The 25,296-nt window shown below is 41.9% G+C and overlaps 1 protein-coding gene and 1 non-coding gene across 3 annotated transcripts in view; one reads left to right on the top strand and one right to left on the bottom strand.

The window, feature by feature from the left end:
* Positions 1 to 18,451, bottom strand: part of Psmb2 (proteasome 20S subunit beta 2) — a 36,618-nt gene extending 18,167 nt beyond the window's left edge. The window contains exons 1-3 of one of the 2 annotated variants that reach the window (XM_028885417.2): positions 18,240 to 18,451; positions 11,607 to 11,729; positions 8,621 to 8,691 (exon numbers count right to left, since the gene is read on the bottom strand). In XM_028885417.2, the coding sequence (XP_028741250.1) occupies positions 8,621 to 8,691; positions 11,607 to 11,729; positions 18,240 to 18,330 (285 nt within the window). In that variant the 5' untranslated portion in view covers positions 18,331 to 18,451. Of the gene's footprint in view, positions 1 to 3,745; positions 3,751 to 8,620; positions 8,692 to 11,606; positions 11,730 to 18,239 lie in introns of those variants that run through there. The other variant, XM_028885418.1, reaches the window with a different exon arrangement.
* Positions 18,452 to 22,596: 4,145 nt separating this feature from the next.
* LOC114704322 lies at positions 22,597 to 22,730 on the top strand. Its single transcript, XR_003736252.1, has one exon. It is a non-coding gene; the product is annotated as a small nucleolar RNA SNORA55 (small nucleolar RNA).
* The last annotated feature ends 2,566 nt before the right edge of the window (positions 22,731 to 25,296 follow it).

Genomic DNA, 25,296 nt, shown 5'->3' with positions numbered 1-25,296 from the left:
TAGGACAGCCTGGTCTAGAGTGAGTTCCAGGACACCCAGGGCTGTTACACAAAGAACCCCTGTCTTGAAAAAGAACAACAACAAAATCTTTAAAACTCTCAGCCTTATTTACCAAACTATAGATCTTATATACAATATAATATGTCATCTATTTACATTTAAAAAAATCAATAATACCCTAATTTTTATACTGTACCCTATCACTCAAAACAGATAAAATGAGGAATAAGTGGATCAGAGAACTATCTGTTGCTGCCCTGAACATCTGTGAACACTAACATGCTCTCACACAAATGGTCTGTTTCCAGTTTTCCCTTTTGTTGCATCTCTTGTCTCTCAAAGCACAGGTTAAGTCTGTTCCCAGACACACACATGCCCTAGCACTTCCGCTCTGCAGTACAACTGAGTTTCTACTTCTTCGTTTTCCTATCTGAAGGGACACACTGCACTTGCACCTGCTTCCTTAGCCCCCAAGCCAGTGCAGGTTGGAGAGCTGTAGCGTGAATAACTATCGGTAATTAAAGAACACCTTGGCTCTAAGCCACCCCTATTAAAGGCTTCAGAAAGGGATGGGCATGATTCTGGTAGGACATTTCAGTTATTCAGGTTACTATACTTGGGTTGGGATTTAGCTCAGTGGTGAGAATCTGCCTGGCAAGCACAAGGCCCTAAGTTTGGCCTTCAGCTCCCTAAGAAATGAAAACACCACGCAATTAGCACAAAGAAATCATAACCTTCCCCTCCCTTTTCTTCTTTCCAGTCCTGTGAATTATATTTATTTACACTGCTTTCTCATTTTTAACTTAAAAATATTATGCTTCCTTGCTCTTTTAGCCTTTGTCTTTTTATGAATTAGACCTTTTTATGAATAGCATATGTAAAAATACATAAAACATACATGTGTAGCTTAATGAATATAAGATACACATGTAAGCACTTCCCACGTTATAAAGTGGCCAATTCTTCCTCTACTGCAAAACCTTCTTCACTGTACACATGCATTTTTTGTCAGAGTTTAAAAAGGGTTTGGGGGACCAGTTCTTAAATTTATAACATTGTGTGTTCCTACAAAGATAAAAGGGGTCACCAAGATGCCTGGGCTTATGTGTGTTTCTGTCTGAGCGTTAAGGCTTGTCCACAGCCATGCCTACCCAAACTGGGGCACTAGTTAAAGCAATTGTAAAGGTAGAATGCATTGGTCTTTCAAAGTGTGTAAGAAACACAGCAGCATCCTGCTGCTCTAGCCTTGAACCAAACCTTGATAGGAAACCACATAATTTTTAAAGATGTAAGTTTCAAAATAACACAAACTTAAACCAATTACGTATATTATTTCACCTCCATTGTGCTTAGGAAAGACAGTTTAGGTGAAAAGTTAGCATTATGGGATTGTACAATTCCAGCCATCCAATAGGCTTATTCCATACAACAAGAACAGGGGTTCTCTCTGCTCACAGCAGGCATCCAACAGGGTAGCACATATATGCTCTCTGAGTGAGAAAGCAACACCTTCTCACATACAACCCCCTGGAGAGATGGGGAAGGGGAGGGGGAGGACTTTACACCTGCAGAATCCTAACTCTATCAGCACTGGGGCTGGGAAAAACACCACATAATTTTTTTAAGAAGGGGAAAAAAGGTTTTCAGATAAAGCCAGTAGCTTCAAAGAAGGATCTTCTGAAGCCATTTTCTTTTCCTTAGGAGCCAGTAGGTATAAAGATTCAACAACCACTCTTTGTCTTCTTAATGGACTTAGTCAAACCCTAATGACTGAATAAGCAAACTACTTAAAAGGACAGCTGTCAGAATTTTTACCCTGGTGAAAAACAGTATAAGCACAGTGTTGTCATATTAATTAAGGTACCTCAACTTCAAGGCACACCTGTCTCTGGGCCTTTGGATAATCAAAATGGCTGCTAAAAATAGAACAGGAGTATCTCCATTGGGGCAGTCATGAGCCATCCCCAATCCTAGGAGACTGATGTGACCTGGGATATACATATGTTTTGCAGTACAAATGAATACCTGTTTAGATGTAGCCTGTTTAGTTTTTAGTCTGTCCTATTGATGCTAGGAGGTAAAGTAACAAACACATAGACCTCGTGGCCCACAGCGAAAATCCACTGACTAGCTGACTGAGACATCTGGGAGGGGGAGGAAAACTTTCCCTCCCAGCAGAACACTGCTACTTGCACTCAAAGTCCAGGAATTGATTAACATCTTCAATTTTGTTTGTTCCCCCCATTTCCCCATCACCAAGAGGCAGCCAGCTCTGTCTGTCAAGATGCCCGGGCTGTGTGGCAGTAGTGTCAAAGGCTGCCATTTGCTCCAAGGCACTGCCATCTGCAGCAGCACAACATTTTGTCTCCGGAAAACAAACACATCTGCCTTTGCCAGTGTCCTCCCACTGTGCCGCCCATCTGGAGCAGGTGAGCTGGAAGGCAAGCCTGGGCAAGGACATGGTGGGGGCGAGCAGGGAGGATAAGGCCTCAAGGGAGATGGCACACAGAGGAGGAAGACAGTGCTTCGTCATGTCACATCCTGCTAACCACATTTGCCAATAAGCATGTGAAATTACCCTTGTTAGTGATAGTTTAATCACATGTAACAAATGGATGGTTGTGTTTAGGGGATAAGACCTGCAAAGTCAAGGTTTCACCTGGCCCATCTGTTCACCAGGTCACATGATCCCAAAGATACCAATAAACAGATGATGGCCTCTGTGCCAACCACATAAGGCATAAAGAGAATAACTCCAGTGTAGAACAGCAGTCTCACAGCAACAGGATTCTTTCAGAATCCGAGCACACTGCACCTGCCCCCATTACCCAAAGCCAATACATCAAATCCAGGGCAGAGATAAGCAGTGGTCACTTCTGAAGTGACTAATACCCAAAATCTTTCCCAGGTTTCTTTTTCTTTCATTGAAAAACTATATTCAAGTCTTGACATCAGATCTTTATGTTTTATTTCCTGGAACCAGGACTGAACTAGGGCTTTGCTAAGTTTGTGCTCCACTGCTGAGCTATCCCCACCCACGACACCAGACCTTCAGATCATGCTATCGACCCAATCAACTGCACACTCTCAGCATCGTCAACCAGCTCACAGCAGAGGAGGCACTAAACCTCCGACAATAGGTTTAACTACTAGACTTTAAACTACAGGGGAAAAAGAATGATGAAGCCATTTTCTCGGATTAAAATTTTACATGCAATTCCTGCATGTGAAAGATAAAAGTAAAGTTAATTACAGTGAAACTGAGCTGAGTTTTATCATATTCATCTTTCCTGGTAAATGTTTAAGGGCAGCTTATGGAACAAGGGCTGAAAACCAGTACGCCAGGATGGATATTCTTCATTATTTCTACTGTTCATTTGCTAAGCAATCACGAGGGGGCAGAGACTAAAGGTTTATGAAACACTTCAGAAAAAGTTCTATAAAACACTAATCAGTCAGTAGCACTAGTAAAGTAAAGCCTAGAAGATTACACACTACAGAGGCCAGCATTCTGCTGAAGCTTCAACACAAAACTCCACATCACTCAAGGACACTAGAATGGGCTGGTTCATACCTCAGCCCACACCAGTGACAAGGAGATGGTGTATAGAAGAGATTTTTAGGGAAATCAGATAATCATATAAAAAAAAAAGCCACAGTGGGGCCATGAAAAATGACTCAAAGGTTTGTTTACCAAGCCTAAAGGCCCTAAATTCAATCCCTGAGTCCCAAATGATGAGAGAACCCGACTCCCAAAGTTTCTTCTGGGCTCCACAGGTGTGCCATGGCATGCACACATGCATGTGCATACACAAACATACAAATACAAGAGCTTGAGTGACAGAGCACACATTTAGCCTGCCTAAGCCTCATTCAAAACCCCAAACTAGGAAATACAAGTTTATTTCTCACTCAATAAAAATCCAGGAGATAATTTCCTGGACTTTCTTATCTAATAAAATGAATTAAACTATTTTATTAGGTCCTAGGTTCAAGCCAAGGTGGCAGATGTCATGGAGAGAAGGGATTAATTAATTGGAACTTAAATAGCCCTTTATAGTTTGTGGCAATCATAAGTACTGGGTAAATCTAGACCAAAGCTTAATATGTAACAGATGCTCAATGTTGGTTTATTTCTATATTCTCCATCAATACTAACAAATTCCTATTGCCCCCCCCCACACTTTAGTGACTAATCAATTCAGTTAAAATTCAACAAATAAGCTAGGTGGTGGTGGCACATGCCTTTAACCCAGCACCTCAGAGGCAGAGGCAGAGGCAGGTGGATCTCTGAGTTCAAGGCCAGCCTGGTCTATAGAGTGAGTTCCATGACAGCCTGCGCTACACAAAGAAACCTTGTCTCAAAAAACCAAAACCAAAAAAACAAAATCAACAAATAAAATTCCCTATAAAGGTAACTTATAGCCATTAAAATGCTTCTTTAACCAAACAGTAATAAAGGCATAAAAAAATCATTTATTAAATTGCTGCATGTTCTATATAATATACAAAAAGCTTTGCATGATTACCTCTTAATCTTTTTAATAATCCCATGAAGTACTATTATTTTGAAAATAGGGAAATTGAGCTTTGAATTAATTCAAAGACATACAACTAGCAATAGTCCAAAGACTATCAACCACAATTCCAAACTGTCTGCATTTTAATAACCTAGTTTATGTAGGACTCATTATACACTCTGTAGTAAATAAACATCTTTTAATCTGATACCACTGGCAATACGCGCGCGTACACACACACACACACACACACACACACACACACACACACACACACACACAGAGAGAGAGAGAACGTCAAATAATCTAAGCTATAGACATAGACATGAAACTCCATATACATAAAATCTGGCTAATCCAAAATATGTATCACATGCCAAACAATGTCACCATGTAAATATACCAACTATAGTGACTTTATATTAGGAATATACAAAACTATTATCATTTCTCTCTCTAGAATAAAATAAAGTACTGGGGTTAGAGGGGATGGCTCAGCAGTTAAGAGCATTTGCTTCTCTTCCTAGAACCTATATCAAGCAGCTCATGACCACTTGTAATTCTAACTCAGGGAATCCAACGCCCTCTTCTTGCCTCCCTAGGCACCTACACACACATGCGCTCGCACTCATATATACTTAAACATAAAATTCTAAGTAACTAAAGTACAAATCCCTTTTTTAGAATCTACTCTGATAAGGACTAGAAGAACAAAGAAGTACAAGGCAGAGGTAGTCAGTACTTAGTAGAGCGCCTTGGCATTGTCTACAAGGGATATTTATTTGTTCAAAACATCAAACATTTCTGCTAATAGAGAAGATTATGTGGATTCACTGCATTTGCATGAAGCAAATTTCCACTCTTATCTCAATTCTAAAAGGAGCTTAATTCATTTAATGTCTGCAGCATTTAATGGTAAAGATTTTATTGTGCCCAAAGCTGGAATTCTTACTCCAGTTCTGCTTGGTAAGTCAGAGGACACTCTACACAAGGAGCTGTAGCATACTCCTTGTATAGCACAGGTACTTCTGGGTGAGAGGAAACCTATTTTGACCCACATTTCTCCCTCAAAGATTATATAACAGATCTCTAACTTTTCACCCAGACCAAAATAATGTACACAAACCTGTCTTCAACTTGCAACCCATTATGTCTGTGATTTCTTCTTAAATATAATGATCACCTGCACAAACATGGTGCACAGACATACATGAAGGCAAAATACACACATTAAAAAAAATTGTATATAGATCATTGAGATTACAAAGCCCTTGGTCAAAGCTAGTACTGGGACAGATTCTATTTAGTGAGATGTTTGGGGTATAGTATCAGGCACTGGAAAATAAAAGTGCTTTTAAGATCTACAGTAGGACTGGAGAGATAGCTCAATGGTTAAGAGCCCGCACTGCCCCTGACATCCATGTCAGGAGGCTCACAACCTGCTATGTAGGGCTCCAGCTCCAGAGAGATCCAATGTCACTGGCCGCCTTAGGCACACGAAGTCATGTGCACATATTCATACACAGACACACAAACACATCTTTAAAAACAAATCTTTTAAAAAAACAGCAGCAAGCAGGTTTATAAAAAGCTTAATACCCATACTGGCTTTGATTACACGTGACTAAGTTTAAGAAGGTAGATGAAACCCAAATCACCAAAAGCACTAATGTTCTAAACTGCTACTGAAGAATCAAAGGGTTGACCTTAAGGCAAACAGTCAAATGATGGTACAATTACTGCCACTTTGTCTGACCTGTTGTGTACCCTGAACTAGTCCCTCTGTCACTTTAGGCTTTTCACAGTATCAGCAAGAGAACCAACTACGATCCGTCTCAGTGGAATAGTGAGTAGATTAAATTATTAAGCAAAATGCTTTGGGCAGAAGTCATATGAATGTTAAATATTATGATTTACAAGTATTCATTTTCCTGGCACTCCTGTGGGGTTAGGAAGTTATCTGGATATCCTAGATGAATAAATAGGCACAGGGGGTAAGGTCACGTGGTAAGAGTCTATTTACTTAGTCCCTGTGGAGAAAATACACACCCTTGGCAATCACAGGAACTTTCTTGGCACACCCTACACAGTCTTTAAGCATTCAATCTTTAAGTCATTTTTCATCTTTTAACATGAGACAGAGAATGCTACAGTACAAGACGAGAAAAAACAAAGACAACTCCCCATGCTTTGGCTGAACAGCCACAGAAAGCTATAGGTTACTTCCCTCTACAACCATGTAGGGACCTTCAGCTACAGTTGAACAAAAATAAAAACACTTCAAAAAAAATTTTTGGTACTTTCTTACAAAATTCAACATATTCTAACTTGGTGGTGGTAGGAGGCAGAGGCAGACGGATCTCTGAGTTCGAGGCCAGCCTGGTCTACAGAGTCAGTTCTAGGACAGCCACGGCTACACAAAAAAAGTGTCACCAGGGGGGAAAAAATTCAATATATTCCCACTGCACAAACCAGCAACCACACATTTACCAAGAGAACTGAAAATACATCTAAAATCTCCCATGCAAACTGCCTCAAATTGGAAGCAACAGAGATGTCCTTCAATAAAGGGGAAAGGATAAATAAACTGCTGTACCCTTAAACAAAGTTATATTACTCAGTGCTAAAAAGAAATAAACTGCCAAGCCAGGAAAAGGCATGGAGGAATTTGATTTGATCACTTTTTAAGGTTTTTTGAAATTTAATTTTATGTGCATTGGTGTTTTGTCTGCATTCATGCCTGCATGAGGGTGTTGGATCCCCTGGAACTGTAGTTACAGACAGTTATGAGCTGCCACGTAGATGCTGGGAACTGAACCAGGACCTCTGGAAGAGCAGCCAGTGCTTTTAACCACCAATCCACCTCTCCAGCCAAGATGATTTTTTATTATTTTAAATTATGTGTATGTGTGTGCATGTGCATGTATATACATGCACATGAGTGCAGTTGCCTGAAGAGGCCAGAGACACCAAATCTCCTGGAACAGGAGTTACAGACGACTGTGAGCTGACTAACATGGATGCTGGGAACTGAACTCAAGTACTCTGGAAGAGCAGCAAGTGTACTTAACCAGAGCCACTTCTCCAGCCCTACATGGGGGAATTTTAAATGCACATCCCTAAGAAGCCAATCTGAGAGCCTACCTTGATGCAGACTCTAAGCTATGACAATGTGAGAAAGGAAACTACGTAAAGAGTATAAGGACTAGTGGCTAACGGGGATTAAGCTGATGAAGAATGAACAGGTGGGGGGCAGGGATTTTCAGGGCAGTGAAAATCCTCTGAATGATACTGATGGATTTATGTCCTTTCACATGCATCTAAATTCACAGGATGAATGCCGCTGAGCAAACCCTAATGTAAATTAGGAATCTATGCTCTCAATACAAGTTCATTATTTGTAGAAATATACCACTCTGGTAGATGCTGATAATGCAGGATGTTATATACATGTATCTGGGCTGAGTTTATATGGGCAAAATCTTTGTATTTTCCTCTTAATTTTGCTGAGAGCCTAAAATTGATTTGAAAAAAATAAAGTCTCAGGGAATGGGGCAGTTTCTCACAGTCCTTCATGTTAGTATGCCACAACAAACACACCACCTTTCTTTTGGGCCAATGAGACAGACAGTTCAGCAGGTAAGGGCAACTGCCGTTAAGCCTGTCACGCTGGGCTGGATCCCTGCACTCATACAGTGGAAGTCGAGAACTAACTCCTGCAACTTGCTCTCTGACCTCCACACCCACACCACATACAAAATAGATGTTGAGAAAACAAAAAACCAAAACGTTCTTTTAATTTCCTTCTTGAAATAAGGCATATTCTCACTACATAGCCTGGGCTGGCCTAGAACTAGCTATGTAGACCAGGCTAGCCTTGAATTCAAAAGTCTTTGTTAGCCTCCCAAACAACAGAATTAGACAGTAAAAAGCAACAATGACCAAAGGAAAACAAACCCCAGGGAACTAAAAATGAATGATTAGCAATGGGAAGGGTTCAGGAAAAGTCAAAAGGGGCAAAAATACCATTCCTGTCTAAAAGAAATCTAAAAGCACAGATCCTTCTGCTGTTATTGAAGGCTGCTAGCTGCACCGCTTACCCGACTCCGAAGACAGTCAGCCAGGTTTCGACGTGTGAAATTAGCTGCTGCTGTGGGGGACAATTCATACCCTGGACAAGACATAAAGAGTCATACTTGAGGTGAAGCAGAAGAAAATAACAGCGTCCACCCCGAAATCACTTCTCTCTACTTTTCTTTTTAAAGACCCCAACCTTAAACTTGAGACCCTCCTACTTCTGCCTCTAAAGTGCCAGGAGTACATGTGTGCACCACCACACCTATCCCACCTATGACTATTGGTAAAAGCCATTTTTATTTACTTATGTTTTTAGAAATACGATCTCATGTAGACAGGATCTCTTATGTCAGGCTGGCCTCAAATTCATTATGTAGCTGAGGATGGCTTTGAACTCCCGATCCTTCCATTTCCATCTCCCAAACTATACTTACCCAGGTAACTTAAGGGTGTTTAAGGGTTAACCTAACAAACACAATTTTCCTTCTAGCCACTGACTTTTACCACCTGAAACACATGGATCAAGCAACTCTTCCTAATCTTACTCACTTGGCCTTCTCTCGGGACAACAATGAAATGGCTCCACACTTGAGAAGCATTCACAGCCCCGTCACCCGAAGTATGTATAATCCCAAGTAGCATATGTTTTAGGCTCCTAAATGGCAGGCTCTGAGTCTTGATTACCCATATTTTCTGCAGTATTAAGCACAGTGCTTAACACTGATAAGACCTTAAAAAACACTTAAGTAATTGGGTGCATAATGCTAAATGTATTGCCTAAAAAATATGTATGAATGGATGTTACCTAGTCATTTTACATATGTAATCATATAAAAATTAAACTAAAGCTATAGTCTGTCTTTTTGTTTGTTTTTGGTTTTTTTGAGACAGGATTTCTCTGTGTAACAGTCCTGGCTGTCCTGGAACTCACTCTGTAGACCAGGTTGGCCTCAAACTCATGAGCTCCTCTTGCCTTTGCCTCCTCAGTGCTGGGATTAAAGGTGTGCGCCACCACTGCCCAGTTTTTTGTTTGTTTTTTAAGATGGTTTCTCTGTGTATCCCTGGCTGTCTACCTGCCTTTGCCCCCTGAGTGCTGGATAGTTGTAAACCATCATGTGGGTGCTGGAACCAAACTCAGGTCCTCTGCAAGAGCAGCTCAAGTGCTCTTAACTACTGAGCCTTCTCCAGCCCCCAAAGAATCCTTTTAAAGTACAGTGTCTTATAACTACACAGACTTTTAAATTTGCAAAGTATATTCTCTCTCTCTCTTTCTCACAGTGTTGGGATTAAGCCTAGGGCTTCCCAAATGCTCAGCAAATGCTCTGCCATGGAGCTCCATCCCATCCCCGAGCCAGGTCAAGACCTTTGTTTCTCGAGTCACAGTCTTGTGCAGCCCTCAAACTCCCTGTGTAGCTGAACACAGGGCCTTTAACTTCAGATCCTCCTGCCTCCATCTTCCCAGTGCTAGGACTACAGGCATATACCACCATTCCTGGTCAAAGCATTTACATTAATATAAATATAATCCCATTTTAGAAAAAGAGAAGAGGCCGGGCGGTAGTGGCACACACGTTTAATCCCAGCCCTTGGGAGGCAGAGCCAGGCGGATCTCTGTGAATTTGAGGCCAGCCTGGTCTACAGAGTGAGTTCCAGGACAGGAACCAAAGCTACACAGAGAAACCCTGTCTCGGACAAAAGCAAAAAAAAAAAGAAAAGAGTAGAGTTCTGTAGCTGCTCTTTCAGATGACCCAGGTTCAATTCCGAGAACCCACAACCCTCCGGAATTCCAGTTCCAAGGGATCTGATAATGTCTTCTGGTTTCTGTGGGTACCATGTGGTGCACAGCCATGTATGCAGGTCAAACATCCAAATGCAAAACAAAGCACTTTAAAAAAAATTCTAGCCCGGTGGTGGTGGTGGTGGTGGTGGTGGTGGTGGTGCACACCTTTGATCCCAGCACCCAGAGAGACAGAGTCAGGGAGATCTCTGTGAATTTGAGGCCAGCCTGGTCTACAGAGTGAGATCCAGGACAGGCATTAAAACTACACATTGAAACCCTGTCTTGGAAAAAAAAAAAAAAAAAAAAAAAAAAAAAACCAAAAATTCTGATTTCTAGCATTCCATAGCAAATATCAGTTTTACAATGGTTCTCTGCTCTGGAATTTTATAGAAAATCTTTGGGAACAGAAGAATTAGGATTTATGGTCTAGATTTTTGTTGTTTTGAGACAGGTTTCTTTGTGTAGCCCTAGCTGTCTCTCTAGACCAGACTAGCCTAAAATCCAGAGGCCATACACCTGATTCTAATTTGTCTTTGTTTTTTGTTTTTCAAGATAGGGTTTCTCTGTAGTTTTGGTGTCTGTCCTGGATCTCGCTCTGTAGACCAGGCTGGCCTCGAACTCACAGAGATCTGCCTAGCTCTGCCTCCTGAATGCTGGGATTAAAGGTGTGCGCCACTCTGCTTGCATGTGTCCCTACAGGCCAGAAGAGGGTACCAGATCTCATTACAGATGGTTGTGAGCCACCATGTGGTTGCTGGGAATTGAACTCAGGACCTCTGGAAGAACACCCGGTGCTCTTAACCTCTGAGCCATCTCTCCAGCCCCTTTTTTTGTTTTTAATAGGAAGATTCAAATGAAAAAACATGATCCCATCAATCTGCTTGTGAATAAGATTGCCAATAAAATATTGTATGTAAAGAGACAATTAAGTAAAAATGTGGTTATAAATGTGAACCCTAACCCAATGTGACTGGTGTCCTTATGAAAGGAGATCTGGATAGACAACCCAGCGGGAAAGTAATGTAAAGGCACAGAGGGTAAGATGGTCACTTATAAGCCAAGGAAAAAGTCTCAGAAGAATTTAAACCTGTTAACTCCTTCACCTCACACTGTAGCCTCCAGAGCTACTGAAGAGTTCTGCTGTTTAAACTGCCCAGTCTGTGGTACCTTGTTATGGCAGCCCTAGAAAATAATGCGTCAGCCAAAGCTACCCTCTAAGTCTTACCCACCATTCCGCATCTTATAAAGCTGCACGTTTTTCTGGATATATTCTGCAAATTGTACAGTGTCTCCAGCCTCTCCAACACATAGGAGTAAGATTTTTTCACTCATCTTAAACATCTTGTCATGATCTGCTCAAAGGAAAAGAAATTCACATTAGAAATTATCACCACAGAAACCAAAAGCTATTTATATATGCAACCATAAACAGGTCTACTAATTACTATGCTGAAGAATTTTACTAACCATTATTATTATAAGACATTAATAGTTTCACTAACCAACATGTTAACTATCTACATATTTGATTAAGGTTAATTTCTATCGAAAATTGTATAAGAAAGCAGACTATTTAAAATACAATAGTGGGGGAAGGCAGGGCTGGAGAGATGGCTCAGCAGTTAAAGAGTACTGGCTGCCTTTTCAAAAAACCCAAGTTCCATTCCCAGCACTGACATTAGGGTTCACAACCACGTGCAACTTCAGTTCCAAGGAATCCTACATCTTCTTCTGATCTCTGGGGGCATTGCACACATCTGGTGCACAGACACACATGTACTATACACATAAAAATAAATATTTTGTTTTAGTTACAATTTGGAGCTATACATGTATCTCAGTGATATATGCTGAGTGTGTGTGAGGTCCTGAGTCCAATCTCTATCACTTAATTAATTAATTAAAAAAATAAAATTTAAGCTTGGCATGGGGTCAAATACTTTAATCCCAGTACTCCAGAGGCAAAGGAAAGCTGATTTCTGTGAGCTTGAGACCAGCCTGTTCTACACAGTACACTACAGGACAGTCAGAGCTACACAGTGAGACCCTATCTCAAAATAACAGAAACAAACAAACAATAAAAAGCAATTTAAGCGGTGGTGGCGCACGCCTTTAATCCCAGCACTTGGAGCAGAGCAGCGGATCTCTGTGAGTCGAGCCAGCTGGCACAAGTGATTCAGAAAGCAAAACACAGAAAACCTGTTGAAAAAAAAAAAAAAAAAAAAAAAAGCAATTTAAGAACATTTAAACTACAAGGAATAGAAAAACGGGGGAGGGGGGCAAGCTGAAGGAATGCAGACTATGGTGATTATCTTGAGGCACAAGATTAAGTACAGAGTTCTGTTACTACAGATACAATGTTACATACACATACAAAAAATGCAGAAAGAATGGATTCTACAGTTCAAATTAAAGAACCATTTCAACAAAGAAATAAAATAAAAAAAAAAATCAGCTGAGACTCCAAATCTCAAAGTAAACACTACATTTCCAAAGCAAAAAAGAAAACTGGTTGCCAAAGCAGAAACTTTAAGGAATGTGCTAACAGTGAGCTATCTAAACACCTAATGAAAACCATACTACTCTAACCTTATCTAGCTGAACCAGACTCATTCAGATTAAATAGATAAATAAATACTCAGGTTGTAATTGTTGCCTAGGGAAGAAAACTCAGTATTTAGTCGGCAGCTTCAGAGAAGAGCTTAAATCTTCCTATCTCACCCCTACTTTCACTTTTCATTTTTCCAATAGTGCTGAATAATCTCCCCTGGGAGACATGTTTCCCTGTATGAAAGCTTTTGAAATGTCAAAATCTCTTAATAGGATTTAAGGAACAAATGCAACTATCAAACACTTTACAAGTGGGGAGTTGTAGACACTAATAATGTGGATTTTTAGATTGGAGCGGGGTGGGGGGGTGAGGGGATGGGGGTGGAGAGTGTTTCCTACATAAAATATGCCTATACATAATGTTGAATTGCATTAAAACTCCAAAATAAACAAATTTTCACTTGTTACACCTTCAAAGACTGTGCAAAGTTGTTATAAATGGAAGATTCATTTGCATACACATACAGTGTGTGTGTGTGTGTGTGTGTGTGTGTTGTGTGTGTGTGTGCACAAAGGACAAGAAGAGTGTACATTCTAAGTTCTTGACAGTGGTAAGAATATGAACAATTTCTTTTTCTTTTTTTTTTTTTTTTTTGGTTTTTCGAGACAGGGTTTCTCTGTGTAGCTTTGCGCCTTTCCTTGAACTCGCTTTGGAGACCAGGCTAGCCTCGAACTCACAGAGATCCGCCTGCCTCTGCCCCGAGTGCTGGATTAAAGGCGTGCGCCACCACCCCGCGAATATGAACAATTTCTATTTCCTTCTTTTGCTTATTAGTATTTTGTAAATCTCTATAAACATGTTTCATTTTTGTAAGAAAACATTATTTAATAAGTTTACATTATTTTTTAGAAGGAAAAAAGGGCAGATAAGCAACACGGTCCAGCAGGTAAAACACACACACACACACACACACACACACACACACACACACACACGCACAAATATTGGGAGGAAAGTAGTTCTTGTTGGGGAAGTTTACAAACTTACATCACATTTCAGCAAAAAGGCTAAGATTCTAGGCAGTAAACTGTTAATTATGAAATAAATGTAATACAGGCAAACTTCTACAGGGAGGATGTACATGTTCAGCAAAAGACAATGCTTCAGAACAGAACTGATGGACATCTATGGCCCTGGGTTGTACAAGATACTGCCTGTACAGCCCTAGGATGCTCTTACCTCTTACACTTGACAACAAATCACAAGATCCACAAACACAGACAACCAAATGAGTATCAGCATGTAATGCCAGCCATATGATCCATCAGAGGGGAACCTACCAGACACAATGGGCAAATAATTTGCCTGTCTAAACTCCAGTTACCAAAAATGTGTAAACGATGACACTATCATTACCAATGCCTAACTCACAGGTAAGGAAAACTGTTACACTTAGCGTTAGATAATGTAGTGTAAATCACGTATGTTTTAGGAATTCAGAATAGCAAGTTTCTGGAAATCTCCAAGTAACTAAAAAGTCACTCCGTGTAGGCCGAGAGGAAAAAGGCATGAACTGTAGCATATATCCAATCAAACTGAGAGCTGAACCAGGCAGCTGTAAAAAGCAGGCATCTGGAAAATGTCTTCTTCCCAGTATTGATAGATTTTCCCAAGCAGCATAATGAAAAAACAATGTCAGGCAGTACTCTGAGTCAGTACTTTGATGCATGACTGTAACTCTAGTCCTGGGAGGCTAGGTTACATGAGAAGTACCAGGCCAGTCAGGGCTACATAGCAAGACCCCGCTTCAAAGAGCCAAAAAGCCCTCCCCTAAAAGCATTGACAAAACAAGCCTCTCCTCAAATTACTGTTCAGCATTCTTGCCTATTCCACACAAATTCCATCAGGCAATTCTAAACCTCCTACCCTAAGTTTTTCACACCAGATGAAGCTATCAGTTGAGTGCAATTATTTCCAACTCTTCTTCAAGAACTTATTCAAATTCATTCTTTTTCCATACCTGAAATCTTTTTCTTTTCTGTGGCTATTCATAGGACTTATTCCTAAAATTGTTAATTTAAAAACTAGACTAACACTGGGTGGTGGTGGCATGCACTTTTATTCCCAGCACTCAGGAGGCAGAGGCAGGTGGATCTCTGTGAGTTCCAGGCCAGCCAGGACTGCTACACAGAGAAACCCTGTCTTGAAAAACCTTTAAAAAAAAAAAAAATCCAAACAAACAAAAAAATCCCTAACTTAACACTACTAGTAATCTTCTACCACACAAAAACCATCTTGTATCTATTTCCTAGGTTTTCCTTTGATGTTTGGTGTGCGTGCGTGCGTGCGTGCGTGCGTGCGTGCGTGCGTACGTGTGTGTGTGTGTGTGTGTGTGTGTGTGTGTGTGTAAGGAGGGGAGGGGCAGAGTCTCATTATGTAATCCTATAATGGCCTTGAATTCATTTTGTAGGCTTATCTCCAACTAGAGATCACCCTGCCTCTGCCTCCTATGGGATGGGAGTACAGGGATACACTACACCTGGCTCTCCTAGTCTTGGCTTTTTCTGCATTTTAGCTAAGAGGCTGCACCCCTGTAACAACTAGAAGTACAGTATGGATAAGGGTTTGGAACACATTCTCCTCCTCAAAGCGATTCACTATTACTGTGATGAAACAGAAGACGCCCTGATGTGGTGACTGCTCCACCACACTCTTCATGCTAAAACCACCTGCCTGCCAGAGCCTTACTATTAAAGCAAGGGGCAAATTTACCCTCACAACAAACTGATTCCTTTGGAGACTGGCTTACACACAAAACTTTGACAAACTAATCCTAAAATTTCATAAAGTCTCTTGAGAAAAAATTCATACCACATATGTATGATTTCAAGTTCTTCAGAAAGAACAGAGCTCAAGCAAAGTTCATAGAATCCTTTCTATTTTCCCAGATGGGAGCTACAGGCTCGCAACCAGATAGGTGCCTTTTCCTTTGTAAAAGCAGTCACAGGCACTTGTGCTATTTTACATCTGATCATACACTTCAGCAAACCCCAGCATTAATCATTTTTATTCCAGAAGTCCAGGATTAATCGCTATTTGCCTTCAAAGATTTCCCTAAACTCTACAACCAGGATCTCTCCCTCACCATCGTTACCTAAAAACAGTCTCCTCTTCCTATTAGCCCAAAGTCTGACTGCTCTCGTCATGACACATCAATCACTTTCTAGCTTGTGCTATAATTATTTATACACATACCTGGATCTCTTACTGAATCATTAACTGTGTGTGAGTGAGTGTGTGAGTGTGTGTGTGTGTGTGTGTGTGTGTGTGTGTGTGTGATACACTCAAAAGTGTATGGGTACACCTGCCTGTGCTCAGGACAGAGGAGGACATCATGTCATCTTCCACCTTATTCTCACGAAGCAGAAACTCAGGATTTGTGTTTGCTGCTCCCAACAGGGGTTATAGGCACACAGTCATGCCTGGCCTTTTTTTTTTTTTTTAAAGTAAGTACTTGGAATTTAAATTCTGGTCTCCATGTTCACATAGCAAGCACTCTTGCCTATTCAGCCATCATACCAACTCTGTTACCTTCTTCTTTTTTTTTTTTTTGTCTTAAGATTTATTTATTTATTTAGAAGAGGGCATCAGATCTCATTACAGATGGTTGTGAGCCACCATATGGGTGCTGGGAATTGAACTCAGGACCCCCGAAAGAACAGCCAGTGTTCTTAACCTCTGAGCCATCTCTCCAGCGCCCCCCCTTAACTTCTTTTAAAACAGGAATTACATAGTATTCTTTTCCCCTCCTTTCAGCACTTAGCACTGTAAGGTGCACAGAAGTGTCCGAAAACCATCAAATGAATTTTCAATTCACTGGACAAAAAACAAAATACCTTTCAAACATGCCTATGGTCAATCATGAAAAGACACTCTTAGATTCTGTGGGTCAATTGCCACTATAAAAGAAGCAGTAGAGTATGGTAGTTATGGGTAAAGATCCTATTTCTCAGGATGTCTACTAACTTGTTTTTGCAATGCTGAGAATGGAACCTGGGGCCTTGTGCATAGTAGAAATGTACTTTGCCACTGTACTTTGTCCAAATTACACAGGTTTCTGGGTTATTACCTGGGTTCTGCCACTTATAAATTTAAGAACTTTTCTTTGATAATTTAAAAAAATCATCTATTTATTTAGGGACTCTTTCTTTCGTGTGTGTGTGTGTGTGTGTGTGTGTGTGTGTGTGTGTGTGACAGAACGGGTGTGGAGGTCAGTTTCTCCCTCTACCATCTGGGTTCTGGGATCAAACTCAGGTTGGCAGGCCTGGCCAAAAGTACCTTTACTTACTAAGCTATTTCGACATCTCCTTAGAAAAGGGTTTTGTTTCTTTAATATTCTGTGTCCAACTAACTCTACAAAGAGGGAATATAACAGTTCATCCTTCAAAAAAAATAAATAAAAGGATATAAATCGCTGGACACACCTGACACGTTTTGTTAAGTATCTGTCCAATGCTAAACATCTGCACATAACTTGTTCACTCAATCCTCTCAACAAGGTTTGAGTTGAGTATTACTAATCTGAGAGGTAAGAAAAGCTGAGCCCTGAAAAAATAACGTACGCCGGGCAGTGGTGGCGCACGCCTTTAATCCCAGCACTCGGGAGCAGAGCAGGCGATCTCTGTGAGTTCGAGCCAGCCTGGCTACCAAGTGAGCTCCAGAAAGGCGCAAAGCTACGCAGAAAAACCCTGTCTCGAAAAAAAAAAAAAAAAAAAAAAAAAAAAAACGTACAAAAAAATCAAAGCAAGTAGAGGGAGACGCCATCTCTACTTGCACTAACTATTTAAATACAAGGAAAACCTAGCAGCAGGTGAAAGCAGAAAAGGAGGATCTGAACTGGGCAAGTGAAGCAGACTGGAAAACCCAGTCTCACCCTCCCCAGGATCCTACCTTAGGGCGCCCACAAACTAGACTCTACTAGTGACGACGGGAACTTATCAGGAATTCGAGATCTGAGGACCCTAGCCCCGAACCCACACTTCAGCTCTTACAAACTGCATTCCCAAATGGGCAACTCCCACCGAGCAAGCCGCAATTGGCCAAGGCCGGAGCACAGCCCCGACCTAAGAAGCGAAAGTCAGAGTCCGAAGTTTATCTGCCAGCTTCCTCGGTTCTAAATTTTGCAGTGCTGGAAGGGCAGAGCAGGCTGAGCTCCATCTTCCAAGCTGCCCCGGGGGTTCACCCTACACTTCACCAACTTCCGCCGACTGCCCCTACACCCAGGCCCGCCGGGCCTCCCCTCTCTTCTCACCGTCCTTCATCTGGACAATATTGCTGGCTGCCACCCTATCGGAGGCGACGAGGACATAGTCGGGGCCCTGGATGCCGATGAGGTACTCCATGGTGGCCGGAAGCGTGGGGCAGCAGGGTCTACGGACAGAAGGACTTCCCGGGTTCACGGCCTCACCAGTGAGACAGCACACCGGGACGAAACTGGGCGTGACGCGAACCGCGCGACTGCCCGGCAAGTGGCGCGGGCCGATGACGTCAGCTCTCGCGAGAGAGTAGAGAGCCGGCGGGAAGTGGTTCAGGTCTCCTTTAAAGAGGTAGCTCTGGGTTATGCAATGTTCGGTTTCCTTATCTACCCATCAGAGTTTCAAAATTTGTACGAAGATGAGACCGCGCCTTGTGTGCGAAATGCCATCCCACGTGGGTGCTTACGGAGGGGAAGGTCTTCAGGTTTCTGTTTCATTTCGTTGCTCGGTTAAACTAGCTGAAATCTTGCTCTGCAAGCCAGATTGGAGAAAAATCACCTTGAGCCCTGGAGTTAGGGACCAGCCGGGGCAACATAGGGAAACACACCTCAAAAACAAAGCAAACCAAACCTACTTGGCGGTGGTTCACTCTTGAAGTCCTAGTCCTGGGTGAGCTGAGGCAGGAGGAGGCGTGACAGTCAAACCTGAGGACCAAAGTTCAGTCCCTCGAAACCACAGTAGAAAGACAGAACTGACTCCCCAAAGATTTCCTTGGACCTTCACACTTGCACGTTCCATGGCCGCCCCCGCCCTCCACACAAATCAAATTTTAAGTATTGACTTTGTTTTGTTTTGTTTTTTTGAGGCAGGGTAGCCTTGGCTGCCATGGAAAGCTGGGTAGATCAGGCTGATCTCAAATTCATAGAGATCTGCGTGCCTCGGCCTCCCCGGTGCTGGATTAAAGGCCTGGGCCACCATGCCCCCACTTAAAATAGTTTTTAGAGAGAAAGAGTAAGATAGGAAATAGGAAGGGCTGAGAGACAGTTCAGTGGTTAAGAGCACTGGGTACTCTTCGGAAGACCTGGGTTCAATTTCCAGCACCCGCATGGCAACCGCAAGGTAATTTGTAACTCTGACACCTCTCTGGCCTCTGCAGGCACTGCACACGCTTGGTGCACACACATACGTGCAGGCCAAAACACTCATACACATAAAAAAATAAGTCTTTTAACGAAAGAAAGGGTAATAGAGGAGTGACTACGATTAAACTGCATATAAAAATGTCATAATGAAACTTATGACTTGAACATTAATAAATATAAATATACCTTAATAAAAATTTTTAAACATTTAGGAATTGGGGTGTCACTCAGTGGTAGAATGGTTATTTAGCATATTTAAGACTCCAGCTTTCATCCCCACAAAAATAAAAAATAAGAATAAGTTAAATGTACATTATCATTTAAATGTATCCAAAGAAATGTCCGCACAATAACCCAAATATTTGTGCACAGAGATGTGTTGCACCCCTGTGGCAGCGAGGAAAAGAGGATCAACTTCCATGTTTAAGTAGAGATGGTTTAGAGATGGTGCTATTTGCATACGGCATCATATTATCCATCTATTTGAAAGAATGAAATGGGGCTGAGGAGATGGCGCAGTTCAGAAGCATTCACAAGGACCTCAGTTCAGAACCCCAGAACCCACACCTGGCATGGTGCCATGTGTCTGTTAGCCTAGTGACAGGGAAATGAGAGGTGGGGCAGGAGCCCTGCGAGCTCATGGGCTGCTGGCCTGGCCTGTATGGTAAAGTTCAAGGCCATGAGAGACCCTATCTCAAAGCAAAAGCTGGAACATGCCTGAGAACTCACACACACACAAACACACAAAAAGAATGAGCTGGGTGGTGGTGGTGGTGGCGGCGGCGGCAGTGGTGGTGGCGCACACCTTTAATCCCCAACACTTGGGAGGCAGAACCAGGTGGATCTCTGTGAGTTCAAGGCCAGCCTGGTCTCCAAATCGAGTTCCAGGAAAGGCGCAAAGCTACACAGAGAAACCCTGTCTTGAAAAACAAAAAACAAGAATGAAATTGCTTTCCTACTTGAAGTAGGAAGCCATTTTATAAAACAGCGAGTGTTCCTCTATGAATGTAAAACATTTAGGAATATTTCAAAGGCAGCTATGTGCAGTCATTTAGTATATGTGATTTAAAGGGAAGATTTTTTTTTTCCCTTGAATTTGTTAGAATCCCCCTACCTTTCAATCCTGAATTCTGGGATTACAGGCACACTCCAATATGCCTAGATCACTTTTTATTGTACATGAATATGTTTTGTTTGAATGCTTTACCATTCTGAAGTGTCACTTGTATCTCTGTGTGTATGTGTGTGTGTGTGTTGTTGTGTGTGTGCACACACACATGAGGGATTAAAACCAGGCTTTCCTTACTACATTAAGCATACCCTTTACCACTGAGTTACACCACAGCTAATTACTTACAATTAATTACATGAGACAGAGTCTTGTGTAGCTCAGGATGGCTTCGAACTCACTATATAGCTGAAGGTGGTTTTGAACTCCTGACCCTCTTGCCTCTACCTCCCAAGTGCTGGGATTACAGGTGTGTGCCACTACACCAGGATTTACTTAAAAAGAAAACACCACCTCTTTAAGCCTTGCAGCAATTCTGAAAAAAAAAAAAAAAAAAAAAAAAAGGGGGGAATTACCTCATGACTAGGTTCTGATATATACAACGAGTCCTCATATAACTTAATGAGAAATGGAAAGTAAGTTGCAATTCTGTCTCCAAAAACAACTATGGGATTCCCTTGTCTCTGCAGAAATTCTAGTAATTACTTCATTCTGTGTGCTTCTTCTAAGTCTTGGCCCAGAAGGGGCCATAGAGCCTGAGGAGTTGGGAGCAGTCTATCTATCATGGGATGGATGCCAGGGGCAAGTGAGGTCATTAAGCCAGCCATCTCTCTGAACCCAACTGCATCCATCATTCTCAAAGAATTCTTTTCTTAAGCATCACTAGAGAAAGCCCCCACTGAAACATCCTCCTCTCTCTGTGACACATGCACATAACTGTGTTTTTTAATTGCTAAAATTACATAGTTATGCTGTACACAACCTGCTTACATATAATGCACAAGAAACTAGCTAAATATCTCTCCTTTCATCAAGGGTAACCATCCACAACATGCCGATATCTTTCATATCTTCCTTTGTACATATTAATATTCATTCATTCACTCAAGAAGATGCAGAATTTGAATAGGAAGATCTGATACACACATTACACATATATACACATACGCGTTTATATACAATAAATATACATAATATTATATATATATAAACAATCTCTTCAGTGACGCCTCTCTCCTCTCCAAGACTTGAAATACCTTCTAGATTTCAGTCCCTAGAAATGCTTTACTTTCTTGTTAGTTCAGAAAAAAATGGGCCTGGGGCTGGAGAGATGGCTCAGCGGTTAAGAGCACTGGCTGTTCTTCCAGAGGACCTGGGTTCAATTCCCAGCACCCACATGGCAGCTCTCAACTGTCTGTAATTCCAGTTTCAGTGGTGCTGACACCCTCACACCGCCACCCATGCAGGCAAAACACCAATGCACATAAAATAAAAATAAATAAATTATGGGAAAAAAAAACAGAAAAAAAGAAAGAAAAAAAATGGGTTTTTAAGACTTAAATTATGGTGACAGGAGAGATGTCTCAGTCAATAAAGTGTTTCTGTTGAAATCATGAAGACCTGAATTCAATCCCCAGACTCCATGTGAAAAAGCTGGGTGGTGGTGTGCTTGTTGTCCCAACACTGGGGAGACAGAGATGGTGAATCCCTGGGGCTCAGTGTCCAGCCAGCCTGCATTACTTGATGAGCTCCTGGGAAAGGCGTGCACAGTGCATGAGGAACAGTACCTAAGCAACAACGTCTGCGGCTATCCACTGACCTCTGTGTGCATATATACTCACGTGCACGTGAACCTGCACATGCACGTGCATCTGTACATGTACCAGCAGAAAGGGGGGACAGGCAAAGAGAGGACAAGGTGGCTCAGCAAGTATCGACACTTGCCACCATGCCCGATGACCTGAGTTGGATCTCCAGACCCCACATGGAATGAAGAGAGGACTTACTCCCTCGGATCGTCCTGACTCCCACAAGGGCACAGCGGCACGTGTGCACGCCCCCCCCCCACATACTCTATAATAAATAAATAAATAAATATAATTTTGTAAGAAAAGAAAAGCCTAAACTGTGTGTCTCACTACGACGCAGAAAGAAACTCTCCTCCAATCAAAGTGTAGAATGGTTTTAGAAGTTTAGAAAGAGTCAGGGTTTGGTGCAGACATGGCCATCTTCAAGCACCACACAGAAACAGTGCCCAAAATGGCATCAAGAACCCCAGTCATCTGGGTGTGCTGGTGCCGGTCTGGGGACAAGGCAGTGCCACAGCAGAGCAGAGGATATCCAGAGGGGTCATTTCCATTTGTCCTGGGGCCTGTCTCTACAGCTCTGCCACACTTCCTTCCTCCTGAGCAGGGAGGGGGTTTTGAAGATGTTGGGGACTAAGAAGAAAAGGGAGTGAAAGTTTCCCCAGGTTTTGTGCTGTGCATTATTTGCTTTATTTATTCATTTATTTTGGGTTTTTGAGACAGGTTTTCTCTGTGTAGTTTTGGTGCCTGTCCTGGATCTCAATCTGTAGACCAGGCTGGCCTCGAACTCACAGAAAGCCCCCTGGCTCTGCTTCCCAAGTGCTGGGATTAAAGGCACGCGCCTCCACTGCCCGGTCTATTTGCTTTATTTAATGGTTGGATTAATTGAGTTAGCAAGCTCTGTGATTCATTTAATTAGCAGGCTCCATGAGAACGTTTAATAGGAAGAAGTTTGGGTGGCTGCATGTTCTTGGCACTTGGGGAGTGTGACAGACTGGTGTCTAGAAAGGTGTGGGTTGTGATCTACCAGGGACATTATGCTGCTCATCAGAGGTGGTGCAGCGGTTGTCACAAGGTCTCTAGGTCGTGAGAAAGAAGGCTGGGTAGCTAGTAGGATTTGGTAGCTCTGGTCCTTGGTGTCCACGGTAGAGATGTCAGGCAAAGCATGTTGCCATTTGTAACAGATCAGATGCCAACTCTGGTTTGTCCAGTTCCTCTTGGTGTCACCTCCTTGACTGGTCCCCTCCAGTGCAGCGGATCCACAGTCATAGATCTTAAACTTCTAGGTACTGTTTTCAAGATCACGGCAGGGAACTGTTCCCCACACCTTGCTGGTCTGCTCCACAGGTAGAACATTGTCGAGCTGATACACCTGTTGGCTTTCATGGTGCCACACACACACACAACGCACCAGGGAAAGCAACCAACAATGTTTTCAGTTAAGGGAAATACATCAGCGATTGGCTCTTTGGAAAGATTGTAAGAGTCAGTAGCTGTGACTACATAGTTGTTGGTCTTGAAGGACATCGTGCAAACAGGCTCAAAGGGCAGGTAAAATCATAATTAGAATCTGGACTTCCTGTGTTCCACTGAATTATGGTGGTAGTCATTGATGATCTAACAGGTTTCTTATTGATTTTTTTAACTAAAAAAAATTGCACTTACTTTGAAGCATCAAGAATGTCAACAAAACAGCTGTGTTTATATTTTTGTTGTTGTTTTGAAGTTACAGAGTGGTATTCAGTTAATGAAACAATTATCTTCATATAAGCTGCATCAGAAACACCTGAAGATGAGGGGGAAAAAAGCAACTCCTACCCCCATATATAACTTATTTGCGCTGGCCACCAACATGAATCTGTTTTAAATTTCCATGCCAACTTACAGCCCCCAGACTGATGAAATAACGCATGATCTTCCATGTCATTCAAGGACAATCTGAAGCAGTTTACATCCAAATGGAGCCATCACCAGTACCTATGGACGGTGCTGCTTCTGGCAATGCCTCATTAATTCTCCTACAAAAGCTGGTCTAGCACCACCTGCCCCTCCCCTCTCTTTTGGTTTCTCTGAATCGTCCTGGCTGTCCTGGAACTTGCTTTGTATGTAGACCAGGCTGGCCTTGGATTCACAGAGAACTACCTGCCTCTGTCTCCAGAGTGCTGGGATTAAAGGCATGTGCCACCACCGCCCCCTGGCTGTGAATCATAATGCAAATATCTAATATGGAACCCCTGTGAAAGGGTCATTTGACCCTCAAAGAGGTCATGACCCATAGGTTGAGAACCACTGTGACTGTGATAGATGCTAAAAGAAATTACTTAGAAGAGCTGCATGCTAGCAAGCTTTGTCTAAAACACCCTGGTAAGAGCCCTTTAACTTATGAATTTATTTTGAAGACCATATCATAGGTGTACAAAATCTTGCTTCATATTATAACTTAGATTAGCACTACAGTGAAATGGAATAATTTACATTTGAACTAGGAGAAAATTCAGCCTATCTAAGGTAGATTGAAAAAAGCTGTTGGAAGCTGGGCAGTGTGGTACATGCCTTTAATCCCAGCACTCAGAAGGCAGAGGCAGGTGGATCTCTGTGAGTTTGAGGCCAGCCTGGTCTACATAGCAAGTACCAGGTCAGCCAAGACTACACAGAGAAATCCTGTTTCCACTGCCCCCTCCAATAAATAAATAAATAAATAAATAAATAAATAAATAAAAAAAAAAAGAAAAAAAAAAAAAAAAAAAAAAAAAAAAAAAAAAGAAAGAAAGCTGTTGGAAATATTAGTCAGGCTTAAGAAATACTTAACCGCATGACTTCTAAAGCCTTCTCACGTTCCTAATTATGCTTATTTCTCTCCTTGCTGCCTCATGTTTGGGGCCTTTTCCATATCTACAGAGCTGCTGCCTTGACAGATGAGTTCATGTGTGTCTCAAAGACAAAAGCTGAGTAAAGTTATGTTGATTGACACTTAAGTTCAGCCTTTCCAAGGCTTCAAGACAAATAAATAATAATGGTAAATATCTGGCTAATTCGTGTTAATCATTCCCATTGGCCTTGGCTGATTGAAAACCAAAGAGAAGCAAGAATTTGAGATTCCCCACATATTTATGAGAAGGCTGTTGTCGAAGGTCATGGTATCAATCCGTAGTTTATT

The sequence above is a fragment of the Peromyscus leucopus genome, chromosome 2 (assembly GCF_004664715.2).
Source record: "Peromyscus leucopus breed LL Stock chromosome 2, UCI_PerLeu_2.1, whole genome shotgun sequence".
NCBI lineage: Eukaryota > Metazoa > Chordata > Mammalia > Rodentia > Cricetidae > Peromyscus > Peromyscus leucopus.
Note: the sequence above shows the minus strand (reverse complement) of the source record. Positions and strands in the feature narration are given on the sequence as shown.